This window comes from Antennarius striatus, chromosome 3 (assembly GCF_040054535.1).
Source record: "Antennarius striatus isolate MH-2024 chromosome 3, ASM4005453v1, whole genome shotgun sequence".
Taxonomy (NCBI): domain Eukaryota; kingdom Metazoa; phylum Chordata; class Actinopteri; order Lophiiformes; family Antennariidae; genus Antennarius; species Antennarius striatus.
Genome location: NC_090778.1, coordinates 23,140,869 through 23,162,407, shown reverse-complemented (window position 1 = coordinate 23,162,407; position 21,539 = coordinate 23,140,869). Strand labels below are relative to the sequence as shown.

Genomic DNA, 21,539 nt, shown 5'->3' with positions numbered 1-21,539 from the left:
AGTTAAATCAAGATGAGACCCTAATCAGCTGCAGTGACATACAAATCTCTACACTGTATTTGAAATGCTCCTGAAAGTTAACACACAGCCTTCTGAATGGATCCCACTGGTTTATTTAGGACTATCTTGTAACTTGAAATTAATTAAATTTATATTTTAACATTCATACCAAGAGTAACAAAAGAAAAAATATTTCAATAAAACCATAAAATTCATGAAAAATTCACATATCACAACAGATGTAACAATGAGAAAGAACATATTGATTTATTGAAGAACAAGAAACATTAACAACTCGCAGTTAACAATGTGCAATAGATTGAATGTTTATACAAAAAGTAATCAGTTAAACAGGTAACACACAGGTGAGAGTTTTGTGGGATTTTAATTGGGCAGTAAACTCAACATCCAGTGTTGAATAACTCACTAAATAAGCACTTATAAGCTACCTTACTCTGATCACCATTAGGAGTTAACACGTGTAACAAAAACAATGCAATAAGCCTTTATAACTACAGAAAACAGCTGATTTACATGTCTGCATGCAAATACAGTACATAACGCTCTTGGTTATATATTTCTGTGTAGCTGACAAAACGAGTTGCTTAAGTTTTCTGACATCTACCTTTGGCAAGCGTTCCCCATCACTGCAGCTCTTCCAGAGAGGCGGCGCTCCACTAACATCGCCGTTACATAAGGCAAGTTTATTTGAAGAGCATTGCCCTTTACAATGGTGACTGGAAATGTTACACAGACATGACTTTTCCTAAGAAAAGATCTGGCTCAAAAGGGAGCACTGACATTAATAAAACCTGAAACATTATCCTTGTGGAAACTTCACAACATTGGACGCCTATATAGCTTTTTCTGTTGCATAGAAAACTTCTACAAAAGGGCGCAACATAACAAAGCACAAACATGTACAACTTCAATTAAAGCCTGAGAGACGAATTATCAGCCAAAGTTGGAAACAAACCTAAATCTTTCTGCAACTTCACAAATGGATTTGTGATTCCTTAAACAATTCAATAAATAGGAGTCATCCTGCAATATCTCTGCTGCAAAAAGAAATTGTCCTTAAACTTTGCCACAAATTTATGCTCCAACTTTACAAAACTGAAATGCCTTGCTGAGAGTAAAAGCAAGAATGTAATTATAAAGTATAATTTTAAATCTGAAATCATCAGGGAATCTATAGGGGGCCGAATGCTTGACGTGTTTCACAATTTAACTTAATGTAAATCCCTTTCAAATACTTTTGTAGTTAAAAAACTGTAAATTGATACAAAACTCCAGGAATAAGTGGTAGTAAAGATAACAAACTTACCATCAAGGTATTAACAGGTTATCATTCTAAAACAAAGTAAAAGACTCGCTAGAATATAAAAAACAAAACAGATTATCCTTTATTTTGAAAACTGAGGATAGGGTTGTGTTTCAAGGTAAAGGGGGTTGTGGTGGTCCATTGGCTCAGTGTGACAACTTCAGCCTTGCCACATCCAAAAAGTCAGAGAAGCCTGACTCGAGTCGTGACATGCTTCCTAGGCCTCGAAGCGCTTTGGGCAGACCAGTGGAGCAACCAGAGTACACATGTACAGGATGAGACAGACCCAGCAGGAGGCCATCTTGATCCAGAACACTGACCAGCTCCCGTCCAACAGCTTCTCAATCTTATGGTTATCATAGCTGCAAAAGAAAGCACACAGTCAGGGAACTGAACAAAGACGCATGAGAATTTCACTTTTGCCCTCAATAAATAATGTTAACAATGAGCAAATAATCAACAAACCTGAAAAAAAATATTTTTTTGCCACTTGGAGCAGCAAAGATGTTAAAACAACAGATTTTTTAGCATAACACAGCTACAGTTTTTGCAATGAGATACTGATTTACACATTAAGCTATTACCTGGTAGTCATTATTCATTGCAAGTCAAATTTTCACACTTGTTCAGATTTAGTTTGTTTTTCATCCTTGGCAGGTACAAATGTTGCCTACTGCTACAAACACCAATACTACAAAGAGATCGGAGCAAATCTCATCCACTGTCTACAGGTAGATCTGAAGCTGAAACAAAAAGATTTTTCAGTTGGGCAATAGATTTCTTGTCTTTGATACTATAAGTTGCATGTGAGGTACATTTGAAAGCCCATCTATCTCTAAACACTGCCTTAAAATCAGAAATCGTATCACATGATCACTTACTGGAACCAGTTGGTGACAGTCATCATCACATAGAGGGATCCTAGAGAGAAGACAAAATGAAAGTAGGCGTAGCTGTAGATGGTCTCCTCTCTCTCATCGTACACCACGTTCTGGCCTGATCCCGTCTTCTCCTCATCATACTCATCTGAAAATCACACATTAAATGACACATTCCAGTTACACATTCAATGAGAAATGTCAAAATGAGAGCCAAGGGAAACTGAATTACATATACAGTATAGAGTATGTGTACTTGAGTATACTACAGTATTTCAAAAAAGTTAAATTTGACAACAGACTGAGACCTTTACTTCCACTAGGGGGCAGTGTAAGCCTACCCACAAGCCCACTTTGCAGCTGGAGCTGCTTCACTGTGTCATACTAATGTCCTAGTAACAGTGACATCATCTGTGTTTGCTGACCAATACTTTGTCACCATTCTCAATCTTGCTGAGGAATAGCAATGAGCATAGCTCCTCTGGGAGCAGAACACTAGAGATGGAGACTACACTGAGCAGACTGGAAATACAGGGGAATTGGGGTTGGGGTTAGGGATGAGGAGCATGACAAGTGATGAACTTGTTTAAGTTCTCTTACCCGTGTCATCTCCACAACAGAAACAGCAGCGAGCTCTCTGCAGAATTCAGAAAAACATAAAAAGTCATCACCTAACTGGTCTACACAAACACAGTATGTACCTTAGGTACAGATAAGAAGTTATGGCCATAATGTCTGTATATTACACACACAGTGAGATCTGAATCGTGTATTTACCTCATATTCTGGCTCGCTGTTTCTACACACTCTGAGAGCTGCAGAGCTTCGCCTGGTGGTAGATGTCAAGCTGGAGGGAGGGTGAGGAAGCAGATGTAAAGACAGATGGAGATAGAAAAGGGGTGTAATTCTGTCACTCTGTATTTTGCCAATAATTAGCAGGTTCAGATTACAGCAAAGTCAAACTCCCTCTTCTCTAGGGAATCACCACAAGAGACATGATGCCTCCACTTAATGGGTAACACATGTGAACAAATGCAAAAAGGCCATAATTCCCGTCTCTCACACCCTTTGCTTAGCTGCAGCCAATCGGGTACTGTCTCTCTGGAGTCACAGCCAATAAAAGCAACACTCTCTGTCTCTGTCGCTATGACCTCTCATAAAATACATTTATTTCACACCACCTCTCACACCACTGCTGTTAATGGATTCGGATTTCAACCTGAGTGTAATCTCTCAACTTTATAAATTCTCTAAGCGATATACAGTAATATTAAAGGGAACCAGAAGGATTTCTAATCACACTGAGATTAGGAAGAAGTGTGTGTGTGTGTGTGTGTGTGTGTGTCTTACCAGGAGTAAAGGACACAGCCAAACAGGATAATCGTTCCCACAGCAGTGACAATTTTCTTGTCACCCTCCGTCCCAGAGTTGAGAGGAAACACACACACAGTTGTATTCACACCATCTCTCTCCACCGCTACACAGTAATGGTGTTCAGACAAAGATGGATGAGGTGAGAGATGAAGTATTGAAAGGAGCAGAGAGATCGTGAAAAGTGCATAGTGTGCGTGTGTGTGTGTTGGCAGAAGTATTAGCAGTGGAAAGAGAAGGAAAGGGGAAAATTGAGGGACAGTACAAAACACATTAAGTAGTGAGCACAGAACATACAAAACAGCATGTTGTATGTAATAAACATGTTAGTGTGTATTTGTAAGCAGGCATGTGCCTGTAAAAATGTCTGGTAAGATTATTTTTGTGTAATATTTTTGACTATATTCTATACTCTTTGGACTAAAACTACTTTTCACTGACTTGCAGTTGTGATCACTTGAATATCATGTAATGTACACATATATTAGTTAATGACTGAATTGTAGAACTGCTGCTCCCCTACGCGCCAGAGCTCAGCTTTAGAACATCAGCCAAGGCTACGCTGGTCGTTTCACTGGGAGTCCTGGCAGAACAAAAAAGGGGACTGAGAATTTACAGTTCAAGACCCCCAGCTCTGGAAGGCCCTGCTTGGATCTGAGCCTTGCAGAATCACTTCTCAAAACATAGTTTGCTTCAAAAAATTTAGATCAGGCTTCATTTTTTTCATTCTCTGTTTAAACTGATGTTTCACTTTTTCAATTTCCCCTTCAAAACAATAAATGTGGACTTTGGCAAACAGTTTTCACTCTCAGCTTCTACTATAATGCTGCTGCGCTTAGTCGACAGTGGTCTCATGGGTGCGGCTGGTTGTTGTAATATTGTCATGATTGTAGCATTAATAAGCCTCAAACATGACTCAACACAAGTGATTGAAGCTGATATCAAATAATGCCTGTTCATAGTTGGTGCAGATAGAGATAGGTTCATACTCACTTTCTTTTGGTTTGCTAGTGAAGGCTGAGAAGGTGAGGTACATGACGTACACACTGATCACTCCTGGCTGAAGCAGGCCTGATGTTGGCTGAACTGTAAGGCAACAACAGAGAACATGGAATTTGATTTCTTCGACTGAATAAACTGACAGATTTTTTAAAAAATGCTTGTGAAAAACAACCAACAGTAACGCTCATTTACTGTGCTGCCATGTTTCTCAAATGTCTTCTGTTAACAACCCAGAGCAAATGTTTGTACTTTTGTTTATGCTATACAGACAAATCAGATGGTGTTCTTTTGAATGTGGGTCCTCACGTTTTTGTATGCATGGGGAGATGGCCAAAAGGGAAATAATGAGACACAAGCTGCCATTGATGCCCAAGAAGATCTTGTTGAGTAGACAGGCCTCTGGGTCAGTGTAGAACCAACCCATAAATGCAAGGGCTCCTACAGCAGCAGTGAACAGCATCAGAGTCACAAAGGCCAAAGCCGCATACCACATCCGATTATATTTTACTCCTGAACTCCTACAAAAAGAGAGGAAGGAGAAGAAAAACGGACAGAAAACAGAAACAAATAATAATATGAACTTGGGTAAAGGAAATTTAATAAGTGAAAAAAGTTCAAGGGAGTGAGGGGAAAAAAGCAAAGTAAACTGACACAGGAAATACCGGCCTAAAGTAAATTTTCATCAAAGAAATGCAGAAAAAGAGGAAATTATGTTTGGCAGGTTATTCTTCCAAGAAGATATGACTGCTTTCACATCATTTCACTTGAAACTGGAAATTCAAGGTGGTATTAAAAATAAATGCCTAAACGCACACAAACAAAACATGTTAACCACTCCTGATGTTTAAATGCATTTATTGTATGTGTGTGACTGTGTGGGAAGGTGGAGGAAATTGACTGTATTGTCCCTCAAAACAAGTGCATCCTGTGAATCTGCCCCAGGTCAGTCAGCTGCCAAAGCCTCCCCTCCACCCACGAAAACTCAAAGCTATAAAAACTTTAACTTCCCAGGATTATCTCTCATCTAAATGACATCACAGAAAAAGGAGCTTTAGCTTTCCCCTCAAACAACTGAAAGAGAATGGGAGCAAGACTCCAATTAACAAAGTCAAAAGAGAGACAGGAGGAGGAATAAGATGTGAGCTGTGCTCACCAATTTGTGTTCCATCTGTGCGCAAACTCCACCAACAGTATGAGCTGGATAGCCAAGAAAATGAACCCACCAGCAGCTCCAACATAGCGCCAAACTGGTTTGATCAGACAGGGGAACAGTTTCAGAGCAGACTTTACAACAGACATTTCGAACCTACCTACTGTGGCATTTTTATACAAGGAAATTATATTCACACTGCACAAAATACGTGCATTTTTTACTGGATGTATAATTTTGTGTGTTTTTTTTAAACAAAAATAGCAAAACTACTCTTCCACTTTTCTTTTAAGGTCCATCATGGTGGATATTAGTGTCATGTTTAACATATTATTTTAAGGAATGCTATCTTACAACAATTTTAAAGCACTGCAGGGCTACTCCGTTTACCTTCCAGAAAGGTTTCCTGCTCTGGCAGGAAGAAGCCTCCAGCACAGCATGCCGCCAGCGCGATGAACTTCAGCAACCAGAACCTGGTATTAAAAGCAGTGATGGCATTACAAAGCAGCACATTAAATGAATGAAACTCAATACAGACCTGCAACCATGGAAAATTATTACAAGAGGTATTACGGTACAACCATAATGCTAAGTTAATGTGGTTTCCTATTTCAGACCACTTTGCTTAACAAGTGGTGATTTATTAAGAAACCACCACATCAAATGTTCTATCAATCACAAAGGAAGAAAACACCACAATTATATGCTACTCACATTTAAATCTATTACAACTGCGGAATAGACAAGACTTTAGTTGGCTTGTGTGTATGATCTGACATTCACAGTCACATTTTCAACCTTCCTCATCCATCCCTTTACCTTTGCAAAAGAGTTAAAAGGAATGGAGTCCTTTGGAATCAGCCAATCAAAGTGAGAAGCTAAAAGCCAATTTATGTTGCTTTTGATGTCTTGTAATTACTGACATTCCTCATGTCTCTAAAGCCAGTGATTGAACCCAGCTCTGATATTAGTTTGTCTCTTCCTCTGCTGTTTTTCTGTTGCAGTATAATGAATCCAAAAAAATTTTCTGGCAGGAAAAAAACAAGGTGTTTGAAATAAGTGAAAATGTTTATTTTGTATTTGAAAGGACAAAATCAATCAAATGCTAGAATTATCAGAAGTCTGTTTGTTTATCTCTATCTTATACAAACATTTGTTTTGTTTCTGCCTTTTAGTTTATACAGAATATTGATTTCCAGTTCCCACAAAATGTTACAGATGAAAGAATTGCTTTTTTAAATTCTATATTTATTGACGAGGTGGACAAGAGGAAACGGGTCTATCTTACCCATTATGGACAGCTGCCCTCCAGCCGGTGCTGTTATTGACTCGGATGGTGAAGATGCAGAAGAGGAAGAAGAAGCAGAACATGCCGAAGCACACCTTGTAAACGGCAGAGAAACCAACCAGAGTTTTGCAGTTCTCGCCTGCGTTCAGCTTCTCACATAGTTCACTGTAGAACGGGATCTGAAAATGGGGGGGGGGGGGGGATCAGAAACCCAGAATACCTTGATTATTTTATTAAGGTGATGACAAAACCCCACTACTGCTCATGTTTGTCTAGTGCGTGGCCCCAGAGAAAAGGACCCAATCACATCCATTTCGATCGTCACACCTCTAAAGGAACAAAAAGACAGAACAGGCAGCAACAACAACCCCTCTTTCTCTCCGTGAAGCCCTCTTTTATGCCTCGTTCTCTACAGGCTGTTGGAGGGCCCTTACAACTAACTGTCAGTGTTTTCAAACAAAAGACGCAGATGAATAAATTAACTGCCTTTCTTCGACAAGTCAGTGAGACAGAGAAGAGTGAAAAAGCAGGGAGAGCACATGCATGAGAGAAACGCTGAAAAACCTTTTCCTGAAATACTTTTTTTTTTTAGTCTACAGTGAGCTGCATTAGAAAAAGGACAAGAGTGAGGTCAGTGTCTGCAAAGCAGATAAGGACTTTGCGGTTGCTTGAAACAGGAAATTGGAAGTGCGTCAGTGGCTCAGTGCCAACCTTTAAGACAGCATGCAAATTGATGACCGCAGAATGGAGCCTGGTCATTTCTTGAATGCCCATGGCTGCAGAGATGAGAATCAAAGTCAAACACAAGGTCTGCTTTTCAAGCTTTTCCTACAAGTCCAGTTGACTTTATTCAACACGGATCCACAATGACCTGGATGACTGCGAATCTTCCGACATCTTTTTCCAAACTGAAGTCATTTTTAATTGAACAATAGGTCTTTACCTTCACGTAGCAAATATTTGATCCAGTGACCTGAAGTCTGACACGCGGTTGAGGGGCCAGCAGATTGAGCTGTCATCACCTAAATGTGCAGTACAGTCCAGAGCCAGACTGCAATGAAGACTAAAAAAAGCCCATTTTGGAGCTTTTGTCTCATGTTGAGGACCATATTAGCATGTCCATGGTGTAGTGATAAAGAGGGGAAGGAGCCGACTGTTTCAGACATCTGTAAATCTCTTGAGAAAAGAGCAGCGCTCTCATACACACAATGGCTGCTCTCTTAGCTGGAACATGTGAATGTGCTCAGCGTGTGACTGTCAATATTCATGTATAATTGCATATATGCATGTATAAATCACCATAGGGCTATCTAATGCCTTTGTTCGGTGTTGACAGGCCTTTTATCAGGTTCTCTTTCTAAAGGAGATGTATAGCTGAGACTCATTTTAACACTGGTAGGGAAAGAGAGTAAGAACTAGTAAATTTGAATCCGAGAACACAGCTGCCCTCAATACTAGAAAAACTAGAACATCTGCGCAAATATGGGTGAAGCATCCCCGATTTTTGAAGACATCTGAACAGATTATTATTCAGTTAAGCTAATCTTTAATTCTGGCTACCTAATATGCTGATCTTTTTACAAAAAAGTAAAACAGCATCTCCTATCACAGGAGCAATGCTCCAGACATTGGAGAAAAATACATGTGTGGAGAGAGAGAGCAACCAATAAAGACTAGAGACTTTCTCTATGAATGTATGTCTAGTTTGTGTTTCTATTTCAGAACTGTACTCAGCAATCAGACCTAAGTCTAATTTCATGGACAGTTGCAGCTAACTTCTAGAAAGTGAAGCTGTAGGCCAAAAGTACATAGATGTTAGTGGGAGAACAAACATTGCAAAAGGGCAGCGCATTCAAGCGACTGTTGGCTTGGTTACCAGAGCACACAAGCGGATTCCCACTCTTCTATTCAGTCAATTCGGCCACTAAAGCTAAAGCAGAATCCCATTCCTAAAACTCATAAATTTATTTCATTGATTACTGCACAAAAAACAGAAATGAGCACTGATCAAAGATCAGTAACTCACACTCTTAAATGCTGGAAAAATAAATAAATAAATCTCCAAAACTATAAAGACACAGATGGAAAACATGATAAAACGGTAGTTGGTAAGAGAATGAAACTCCTCAAATTATCAAACACAGTAAGTCCATAGTAGTAAGGAGATTTCAGCTGGCTCAAACCTAAAGCCAAGATTATAAGGCATTAAAGTGATTCAATCAAAAAAAAAATTGGCCTAATTTTGAACAGTTATTTAGAACTACATTCCCAATCACAGCTGCAATACCGATTATCACGATTTCAATCATGCAATAATCTTGAGAACAACTATCTGACAGCTAAAGGGTGGAACCCTGGTCAGAAAGTGTTCTGTGTGCCACCTCTTCGCAAACCAAAAGGTCTGTAGCCATGTTTCTATGTACACACACACACATTAGAAATCACAGACTCTGATCTGAGTTGATCTGACTGGATCTAACTTATCACTAGTCCATCATCGCTACATAAAAGATGCAGTTCTAAATTTGAGGATATTTGAGTTTCTTCTCCAGTCTTACGACTGAGTAAATCACATCAAAGCTCTTCTATTACAAATATAAATATTGCTATAATGTTCATAAACAAGTGTTTATACTGTGTTTGTGTTTTATATGGTGTAGGAGACATTTTTCTGTGTATGACGAACGACGTGCTTACACGATCTCTCAACTCCTGCTCCACCGTCGGGGACATCATGATGACGCAGATGATGGTGACCATCAGGAAGTACAGGGCGTACATGACCCTGGTCCCTGTCGACTGCTTGATCTTCGGGCAGCACCTACAGCAGCATGAGCAGGCTGCTGAGCCACAGCAGCAGGCCAGCTGCACAAAGACAGCAACAGAGAAAAGAGAAGAGAGGGGGAATAACATCAGCGCATGGGTAGATCAGAATCTAAACCACAAGCTCAACAAACATTTAACTTCACATGCTTATCGTAAAACACCTGGAAATTAACTGATGGCTGTTGACTTTGTGTAATAACTCAATTTGTATAACCATGATACTTCGGTGTGATTTAACATTCACTGACCCATGTGATTCAGCCATATACTGTACCATGTTTTGTGGGAAAGATGGAGGTACGGCGAGTAACTGAGGGTGTGCAGGTGCACTTTTAACATACAAATGTTAAGTCACATATGGGGCTGTACAAATACTATCACAATTATCCTCTAAATGTGCAGTTGCAACTCATAAGGCAAGCTCCACAGAGAAAAAAAGAAAACATTTGGCAGGACAAAAATGGAGGCACCTTGGAAGAGCACAGGGGACGGATGTGCTCCTATAATAAAGACAGAAAAAGCTGCGGTAAAACAACACAGTTGGTTAAACCGTAGAAGCCAAAAATGATGAAAGACATAAACTTTAGAGTGATTTATGATACCCTCATTTCATGGAATACACTTTTAATTCAAGGTTGAAAGATTAAATGATACAGTTCCTAAGAGAGAGCTATATCCCATAGGTGCTAAAAAACACACAGACGGTGAATTTATCTTAGACATACATAGAATTAAAAAAAACAAAAACACGTCAAACATATAGTTAAAGTATGTAGTCATTGTGGCAAAAAAATGTGAGGGAGTCTAACTAGACTGTGTGTTTGCAAAAGAGATCACCTGTCTGACTCAAAAGGGTTGAATATTTCCCCATCCTATGTGTTGGCATCTCTTGGTCAATGTATGCGCACGCATGCACATACAGTACACACACACACACACACACACATGCACACACACGCACAAAGACAGCTCCTGTGTTCTATTTTAGAAAGAGGCTCTACAATTATATAGTATGCCTCTCTATATTTGCTCCACCCTAGTGCAGGAGCCTGCACACACACTGCTCTGGTGGGAGGTGTCTACTGATGTGGTCTAGCGCTGAGGTGTGGTTCACTGCTGGAGGGCCGGTCATGGTTTGCTGGAGTCTTTTTTAGCTACAGGGAAAACCTTTCTCTAAGAACTGTTATATGATATCATGTGAGAGTTAGAAAATTAAGGCCAGATGGGTAAAAAGAAGATGACCCATCATTTAGAGGGTGTCATGGCTGCAGAGAGAAGCAAAAATTTGGAAATCATGGAAAGATATCTGTTCTGCATCATGTCTTGAAACTTATTCCTACAGCTGGACACAACTGTGATAGGAGCCAAAAGGGAAATTTTAGAGCGCCACACATAAGAGCAAAGATTAGGGCTTCATCTGTCCAGAGCGGACTGTTCCACTGAAGTCAGGGTGTTCTGTCTGATGCGTTCCGTTCCGGTCCAGATGTGAGTAATGTTTGGTATGCTGCAGACTCGTGGATCCATGCAGGCAGATGATCCGTAGGATCAAGCAAATTCTCAGCCCACATGGCTTTGCCTGCCTACTCCCTCCCTCCAGGTTTCCCTACTAGTGTCTTCTGGATGACCCATCTAATTGTTTTCTCTGTTCCCTTGAGGTGAGAATCATTATTATTAATTTTAGATTAATTCATCCTCTAAAACATTTCCACTCAGACACTCATCTTTGGGAGCAGAGAAAAACACCTATGCCTTTGGGCCTTTTTACATTTGGGTGCAAAATCATTCATTTAACTTCAAATTACCCATGAGCAAAACATCTTTTTTTGCAAATACAGTTTACAGTCACTAGTGACGTACCACGGGCCCTAAATAGTCAACCAGGAGTAAAGGTCACAGACTATGATGACAGCTGTTCTGATGCTATGGGAGAAACTCACAGCTGCCCTGACGCCCTATGGATTTTCTTCCTTTCAAAGTCCTACTGAAAATTCTTTTCGTTCCTCACAGGAAAATACATTTATGTTAAATGTAAATGTAACAATAATAAAACAATATAAAATGTTTGTTAAATGCTTGTTAAATGTTAAAACAAATGGCTACAAAGCACATTTGCATCCAGTGTGTCTAATGTTTTTTTCTGTACGTGCTGTGTTTTGAAGGGAGACATGTCTTTACATGTCTTACTTCAAAAACTTAAGAAAATTGTAGTCCTTATTTGCCACAGACGAGTCGGGAATATTCAAATAATAAGAAATTTAGACTTAATTTACAATTATTTGTGAAAAACTGTGGAATGACTATGATAAGCGCAAACAACACCTTATTGATCCAAGACTTACAAAACAAAATCAATTGAAGAGGGTTATGTTACTATTCACTCCTGGATGATAGAACAAGTGTGTATTCAGCTTACCGTATACACATGCTCACAATTTACTGAGGTGTTAAACTTTTCCTCCAAGGCTGCGTGTGTATGTTTTCACAGCCTTGAATCTAAACCAAGTTTTATACATATGGGCCCTGGTGTCCCATTGAAGACACACAGCTTAGCAGGATAAGTCATCTCTTTGTCTCTGTTGCACCACATCTTTCTCAAAGGGAGATTAATTAACCACAACAGACTGCAAATAAGCAGGAAAAAAACAGGATTATTTAAGTTGTGAGGGTATTTGGATTTCATTAGTTAGGGGGTGTTTCACCAGCACATTGCATTGCAGGGGGGGGGGGGCAAAAGCAAACTTCAGAAAAACCAATGATGGGAGGGGGAGTCAAGAGAAGGGAAGAATGTCTAGGGGAATTCCACCATACAAGGATACAAAAAGAGTATCCATGGTAACTAATGCTGACCCCGACCCACTTCAGGGGCCATCCACCCTCCTCTCCTGCCTGCCTGCCCCCACCAGCATGTTAACAGGTGGCTGGCGTGTCCACAGCATACACCCCTAATTCAATATCAAGAGCACCCCCCCCCCCCAATTACTTGTCATATTACTCTTCCCATCTGTCCCTAAGTCTAGCGCGACAGAAAATACGCCACCTTAGGGAGCGATGTTGAGACTCTCTACGCTCCACTGAAGATTCACTGCTGTAACGATGTGTTTCTCAAGAGACAAAGGCTAGTCTTTTTTGCACTCAACCTGAAGCTAAGTTTCACTCCCCATATCTCATTTCCTCCACCCCCCTACCCTCCTATTTAGAGGCTTATTGTTGTTGCTTTCTTATTTGGTTTCTTTGTTCTCCTTGGCTGCTGTTAACCCTTAATCAGTCTCTCTTCAACATTCAGCTACCTCCAAGCTGTATTAGGGGGAAAGGATGACAGCGCACATACCAGGATAGGCAGGAAACAACAGGAAAAATACACTCAGGAAATGAGAACAGAACTGCAGCATTATTTCATAAAAAATATGTTAAAGATATTCCAAATCAGACAAGAAGGGGAAAAACTCTGGTGCATTGACACAAATGCTTATGCAACACTAACAGATCAACTGTAAAATAGGTCACTGAATAGACCACAAAACAGGAGACTCAAGGATACAGCACAAAAACATAAACTAGCAAAGCTTCTATGGGTGAATAAGATATCTGATTTAATCTTGATGGAAGGCTGAAAGCAAAACATAGAATGATTAATGTATACTACGGCAATTAGAAAATGCTATGTACAATTGTACATGGCAAACTAAACATTTACTCTAGATTTTTACTGGGACACAAAAAGCTCACAAACTGGTTTTTCTTTGTCCCATTTCTGTCCTACTTATTCAGTAGAGCAATAAACTATACTTTGTGTAACTGATTTTTGATCAGTATTATGTTGTCTGCAGGTCAACTAATAATGAAAATTATTATAGTTGCACTTGAATCTAGAAGCATTAAACACAGCCATCTTCATCTTAAACCCATCGTATAGATGATACTTCTGCACATTCCACTTAGCTTGCCATAAAATCCTGTGGACAGAGGTAAAGTTCTTTAAAGAAACGCAAGTTTAAATAAAAATTGTTTGTTTTAAAAAACTTTTTAATATGTGGCTAAGGCTAACAGATATGTCCTCTCATAAGGATAGCACTGGGAAAAGCTCTTTGAGAGGTTGTTTTACTAGCATATCAGTGGTCTACAGACTTCTGTCAGTGGAAATAAGAGACAGCACAGAAGTCATGACTCATAAGTGGCACAGTCTAAACAACCCCCCTGAAATAAGGTACCATAACAATTCAGGAGGAGTATCTACCTGATGTACAGATGGATCAAACCATTAGTGTGGTTGTCCACTAATTCATCTGCATTAATCTTTAATTCATGTTCTACTTTCCTTACAGTGCATTCTGCATGTTCTATGCAGTAGATGGTTGCTCTATGCCTACATTAACTCCCTGTTCGTTTGAGCGTTGATGACAGTGGCCATTGGACAAAACCGGATACATGATACTTGATTCAAAAGTTTAGGCACACATTCTGATCATAAATTACAATATCTCTCAGTTTTGAATGGAGCAGAAACCAGCAGAAAAAAAAGAGAGAGAAAAGAAGGAGAAACGGAGAACAAAACCCTTAAAAAGAATAAGTTAAATACAACTGTTTCCCATGCACAAATTACGCACGCAAAAGATCCAGACCTTCTCCATTTTCCACCTAACACTGACTGACAGCCCCACTGTTGTCTAGATAGCTAGGCAGCTGTACACAGACAGAAAAATGTATCGCTGCTCTGTTTCCTTAGAGGTCTCAGCTTCTCTCTTGGCAAATACAGGCCTTAGCTAGATCTGCATCCAATGGTGAAAAATAGGAGAAGCGAGGTCAAACGAAAAGATCAAGAAAAAAGCAGAAATTGAAGAATGCCTCGAGACAAACACTTCTTTGAAAGAATAACTAAAGGGAACAGACCAAACAAAAACAGGAAGGTCATCAAAGAACAGGGAACAATCAGATTAACAGGCTAATCCAACATCATGCTGCTGTTCCTAAGCGACAGCAAGTGCTTCAAGTGCTAATGCTAGTCAAAGGCATCACATGTAACTGTAGATAATACCTTGCAGTGCCTTGCTCCCAGTCTGGTGATACTAATGACAATATGCGGCGCTAGCTGGCATTTCACATGGTTACATCAGCACCCTCAACCCTTCTGAAAGTCAAAGATAAATAATAAATTACAAAGACACGGAAACATAAGAAAGGGATATATGAGGACGACATTATTGCTGCTGTATGTCAGCTCAAAGGGAGAAAAAAAGAGTTGATCCTGTGGGAAAACAAGGTTCTGCTGCCGCTGACCAGAGAAATTCCTGAGAGGACTCAGGACTCAACGGACATGTCTCACTCAACACAGGTGGCCAGGAATTCTTATGACTGACCCAGAAATTTACGACGGACTGGACCGCTACAGATGTTTGGACCGTTACGTTCATGTTAGCTATAGTTTTACAAGCCAACCAGTTTTACAGGTCATCAACACCTGCTTTTAGGGTCACCAACATCCACAGTCTGACCTCTGCAACAAGACTTCGAAGTACCATCAGATAGTGACGGATGTGCTGGTGTGAGATTTCCTGAGCTTTAAGTAAACACAATATAACACCCCAGCATCAAAATGATAGTAATAAACAAACACAACTCAAGCTCTATCCTCTCACCTGGGACCTTATCTTACAGCACCCTAAAGGGTGAGAAAAACGTTTTCTATGATCGACATTTCACCAAAGTCTGGAGCATCATCTAGGACCTCCTAACTCATGTTCCCTACAAATGTTGATTGTACTACAGCTGATCTGCTTACAGACACCCACATGGTTTCTGTCCTGTCCCATACTCGCAGAAAAAGCCTACGGCTCTCTGGATAAACCTCTACATTGAGCTACAGCATATCCCTATCCCACTACAACATGACATACATCCGCTCCCACCGTGAGCGCGCTGCTCCCACACCAGGACTATTACTCTCAAAGTCTAACCCAAACAACACCCACTCGGCTCTAATTTCCACCTCCAAGCCAAAGAGGAAATTAGTACACTGCCTATCAATTTGAGCCACTCCAAACCTCAAGAGGGCCACTTGGATGCATGCTCAGAAAATCCAATTGCAAGAATATACATAAATGGAGATTGCAAAAAAACCAAAATAGGATGTCTGTGGTGGGAATTAAGAGGCCCCTAACACAAAACTGATCTTCAAACAGAACTGATTATGTGTGTTTCGTTTTTCTCTTAATCCGCCCCCACATTCCATCATTCCAAGTCCTTGAAAAGAGCAGGAAATAGAAGTGGGCTCTCCTTAAAAGAGGGATCTGTCTCTGTAATTCAATTCATGACCTACCAGCTCAGCAGCCGTGACCCTTTTCTTAAAACTCTTTAAAAAAAACAACAACAACAACTATATTTCAGTCAACACAATAACAACAACTGTACAATCCTTTCTGCTCTGCATTCAGGTATAAAGCAGGCTTACAAAAAATAATTCTGCAGACCTTAAAGCAAATAATGTCATATTAATATATATATATATATATATATATATATATATATATATATATATACTGCGTGTGCGTGTGTGTGCATAACAACAGACTGTTTTTCTCAGCTAATTCTTAAATAAAAATAGTACTTTTTGCTATTAACACTTTCAAAAACAAAATTTTAAATCATAACGTTTTAACAGAGACAAAGGTGAACGTGTGCTAATGCAATTTCCCGACTGGCTAACTGCGTGAATTTAAGTACATTCTGCGCTTTAATGAAAAGAAATCGAGAAAGAGGAAAATATGTGTTTATTTCCAGCTATTTATAAAAAGAGTAAAAAAAACACATCTGGATGCATTTAAGCGAAGACGGTTCACAGTTTCCATCCGAACATCTGTACCGACATTCAGAGATGATCCGATCCCCGGAGCTGTGGCTGCTTTAGCTCGTCTCTCTCTCTCTTTGTCTTCGCGTATACATCGAAGTTGTTCAATCATTTCAGCGACAGGAATTGTTCTACGTTCAAAACGTTAACGAATCACAAAACCTGACTGCGGTGTCGGAAACCCCCCCCCACCCCCCCACCCCCAGCGACGCAAATGAACCGCTGACCCGCTAATAGGCGCCCAGATAGTGACGGAAAGCAGTCCACCTAGCATAGCGCCGTGCTGTAACACTTCATTGTGTCGTTAACATCAGGCGGGCGACAGCCGGAAACAGCCGGACTCCGGTTCCTCACCTGAGAGACACAACACGGGGTGCACATTTTGAGAGAAGACAACGCGTACAATCCGTTCCGGGGTCGGACGAGCTAAACTCAGTGGGGCTTTCTCTTCTTCCTTCTTCCACATGAACTCACAACCACAGCAAGGAGAACAACGCGCCTCTCCTCTTCTTCAGTCCTCCCTCCTCCCGCTGCTGCCGTCTCTGTCTCTCCTCCTCCCCTCCCTGTCTTTCCTCCTCCAGTGGCGTCGGTGCGCGTGACGCGCTACAGGGGCTCGCCCCCCCCCCCCCTGATGTTTTTAATGCTTCTATGAAAAGGACACTAAAGCAGAAATAACAGGTTATGTTAAATGTGTAGATATTGATTTTTTAAAACATATTTAATTCAACATTCATGTGTAAAACTCATACCCTGTATATGAAAATAATAATTATTGCAGCTTAATTTGCAAATGTATTTGACAGCTAATAATGTAGCCGCAAGAATCTTAGTTGTCACCATATTTATTATAAATAAAGCTCAGCCCCAAGCAAAAGCAGAACTCAACAGTCACAGAGAACATACCTAAGCTAAGAGCAAAGTTATTCAACTGTGGGAACAGTTGAAAAGCACTGAGACACTACAATGATTTTTTTTATTTTAATTCTTTTCAATTAAAAAAAATCATTGTAATGTCTCAGTGCTTTTCAACTGAGATATTATAATGATTTTTTTTTTTTAAATAATCATGTTTAACTTGTAATCATGTTTTGTTGTAAACAATAATGATCTCCAAGTCACAGATGGGTGCCCTCCCTTCACTTAGATGGATTTTTAAGGATGGGAACCGTTGGGGAGTGAGATGAAAAAAGTTTTCACAAATTTCACACACAGATTTCTAGCATTTGCATGTTACAGTCTGATACTCTGTATTTTTCAATGAATGAAAGGAGGGATTTAAGGGGGGAAGTTAGTCAACTGGTTGTCTGACCTCTGAGGAATAATCACCAAGTCTGGAGAAATGAAACATCCAAGGCCAGGAACTAATAACATTTTGGAAATCTAGGATAATTGCTCAGAATGTCTGGATGTGCAGTTTTTAGGGTCAGGAGACTGAAGGTGTGTGACATAGAATAAAGGAATTGTTTGTTTTACTTTGTTGCTCCTTTATTTCACTCTGATTATTTTGTTTTTGTGCATCAATAAACCTACTGCACATCAGACTCTGAAGACTTATGTTACATATTTTTGAAAACTATGTTCATGTGGTGTGTAATGGGAATTTCACATATTTGAATATTATGTCACATGTTAATTCACCTGTTTGAATATTTCGTTCACATGTTTGAATATACAATAATTGCTTTGCTTCACAATATAATTGCTTCACAATATAAGTGCTTCATAATGTGATTGCTTTAGTATGTTGTTACTGAGAGCAGGCCTCAGAACCTCTCCATGCAACCTGCTGGACTGCGTTTCATCTTAATTGTTTTGGACACCGAGAGGTCACAGCAGCACTGCAAATCATATGGGGCTGCTGCAGGTACCCGACAGTACCAGGGGTGACTCCTCTCTGAGGAGGGGAGATGGAGAGGGGAAAGAGAGCTGTTCTCAAGTCACTATGCTCACTTAAGTCGTCCTGGTGCATTCCAATGTGTAAGGTCACCTGATATCGATGTTTTTCTCGGGGTAAGTGAAGGCCTCCCATCCTGCATTCCCAGGTGTGGCGAAAGCCTTCCCACACTGTCTGATAAACTTTTTTGTCCGACAGTATGGTACCAACAAAAGGAGGGGTGCCTGCAAGGTGGGGCTGGCCCCCTCTGCTCGCATGCAGACCTCGTTTGTTCAAACTATAAAGGTGGTGAGTTTCCGGCCCCAGGTTAGAGTCAGCTGCGGGCTGCGTGCGGACGCGTACGGACGCCCAGCGTGGTTGTGCTACTCTGCCTGGGTTGTAGGCTCTCCTGCCCATTGTGTCAAGGTAAGAGACTGAGCACATTTGGAATGCTTTAGCTCAACCAAAGAATTTGTGGGTACTGTCCTATGCTCTGTGGGGAACGAACGACACATTTATTCTAGCATCATAGGGGGTCCTTGGACTCATAGTACATTACTATGCTCTGTGGGGAATGAAACTACAAGTTTATTCTAGCATCATAGAATTGTTTGTTACTTGTCGTTTGTTGCTCATTGTTTGTTTGCTTGCTCTATGCTCTGCGGGAAATAAATCACTCATTTATTTTAGCATCATAGCAGTTTTCTGTCTGATTTATTGTGTGAGTTTTCTGTGTACCTACCTCCGGCAGACCTGTAAAATTTTTCACAAAACATGGTGAGAGATCTGAATCCATCTGGCCGTGGTAAAGAGATTGTCCCACAATACACGAATCTGAACTGATGAACTTCTTGTACGCTTTTCTTACATTCTTGTAAGATTGTCATGTAGTGTCAACAGAATGTGGAACAATTTCAGCCATCAAGACATTTGCAGACGTTTACATTTGGCAGACAAAAAAAGAAACAAAGTCATCAATCCAAAATAAATCTGAACACAAAGCAATATGAAATCGATTCGTTTATTATTGATCAGAAAATCTAAAGAAAATAAAGAAAAGGTCAAGAAGTAAAATTATGAGAAGATATAAAGTAATCTGGATCTAATTAAACTAATGCTAATGACTCATATAATGTCGACACCTTGATATTAAATAGTACATGTTTTGTAACCTTTAAAAGTTGTCCGCTCTTACATGTGAATGATGTATTCTCCATGGTTGCATAAAATAATTCACAAGCTCTAATAACCACCATCACATAGCTTGATAAGTCACACAATATTCTTCACACAATAGATTTGGATAGTACCAAAAATTATTTGTGCACCAAGGAAAAACTCTCCAGGCGTGACCATAAATAATTACTGTACACCTTACAAATCCAAACCTTGTTTTCGCGTCCTGGCTCTGCAAAACATATAACACTTTGTTCGCTACTTTGTCTAACATTCACTCAAAACTGTAGTACTTAAATCAGAATTTACAAAACATGAAATACTCCTAATACTCTTTAAACCGTGCACAGTGACATCTTTGACTTTAGATAAATCACGCTTCTCATTAAACTCAAAAGTGTGTGATTAGTTCAAGGACTTCATTGTTCCCCCTCGCGTCAGTCTACTAAATGTCTTGGTGAATGTGACATATGAACAAGTACCGATTTTCCCCCACCAATATTACCCTCATATTCTGCAACAGCAAGTGGACAACAGTGCATTTGTTCCAGCAGTGGCTATTTTGACCCCTGAAATGAGCTGATAAGGCTGCTTTGTAACTCTCTGTGACTGTGCTGCTATTTGCAAAACCTGTCATCTGACCCAGTTACCAAACACAGATGCAGAATATAATCAGGCCTTGTCAATGAAAAAAAACCTTTCATATGGTTTTCTGGACATTCATTAATAGGAATGACTCGCACCAGGGCAAAACGATGATCCAAATGTGGAGTTTAAAGTACAAAAGCAGCATTTCAAATACTGTGACAGAATTTAAAAAAAAAAAAGACAATTACTGTACACAAAACATGAAATTGTGTGGCTCAGCAGTGTGCCGGCTTCTCACCTGTAAGTCCGCTAGAATAGGCTACAGCAACCCCCGTGACCCGGAAAAGCGAAAGAAACAGATAAGACCAATTGTCATCCTATTACCTTTTCTCACTTGTCTGGGCTGTTGTTTAAACCCTCCCAAATTCTTTTGAAATGTTACTGTTATCAAAGTCAAAATGGTCTTAAAATCAACTTTGTGTTTTGCAAATCATCACACGATTTTGAGAATCATCACGTTCTGTCTGTTACCACTATAACATCTAAACTTTTTGGGAAACAGGGTTGAAACATGACTCCGATGTGAATACTGCAGCACATGTGGTAATTTGCATCTGCACGGGCTTTTGTTCTAAGATAACAAAATAAATGTTTTAAATATGAAGTTCATTTTTTTCCCAGCTGTGACATGCTTTTCCTCTCCCACTGCCTCTTGCTCTAATCAGTGGAACAGAAGGGCTGCAGGAAGTGTGCTGGAGCATTGCGACACTGACATGTCAGACTGTTTGGATCACAGTTTATGTTGAAGACAAAGGACAAAAAAAGAAAACATTAGTGACACGTTGGTACTTAACTTTGTCAAGCCTTGTGTCACCCTGTCTGCCCTGAAGGGACTTATGCCATCTAACACACACTACTCTATTCAGACATATACTACCTGCTGGGATCCGTACATAAATCCCAAGTGTACTTCGGTACACACATCGTATCCATCAGGTGTAAAAGCACAGTGAATATTCTGCATTTATTGTGAATTGCACCGTTTCAAATGATTTGAATCAAATTGAATCTAGCAGGGATATTTCCATGAGCTAAGTACTACTACAGAAGTACTTCTCAATAAATTATACATTACACAATAATGCAGTTTCATTTTCAGTTAAAGTGGAAAGCTTGCAGTCTCAGAAAATTTCTCAAGCCAAGAAAACACAGATAAAAACAG

The 21,539-nt window shown here is 39.9% G+C and overlaps 1 protein-coding gene across 1 annotated transcript; it reads right to left on the bottom strand.

Moving 5' to 3' along the window:
* Positions 1–242: 242 nt before the first annotated feature.
* Positions 243–17,230, bottom strand: serinc5 (serine incorporator 5). The gene is made up of 12 exons (XM_068311580.1): positions 17,035–17,230; positions 9,711–9,878; positions 7,014–7,192; positions 6,116–6,198; positions 5,729–5,822; positions 4,882–5,093; positions 4,567–4,659; positions 3,553–3,679; positions 2,980–3,049; positions 2,803–2,839; positions 2,206–2,350; positions 243–1,686 (listed from the first exon to the last, which is right to left on the bottom strand). Exons 1-12 carry the CDS (start codon positions 17,059–17,061, stop codon positions 1,542–1,544), a joined length of 1,380 nt encoding a protein of 459 aa, XP_068167681.1. The 5' UTR covers positions 17,062–17,230; the 3' UTR covers positions 243–1,541.
* Positions 17,231–21,539: the final 4,309 nt, after the last annotated feature.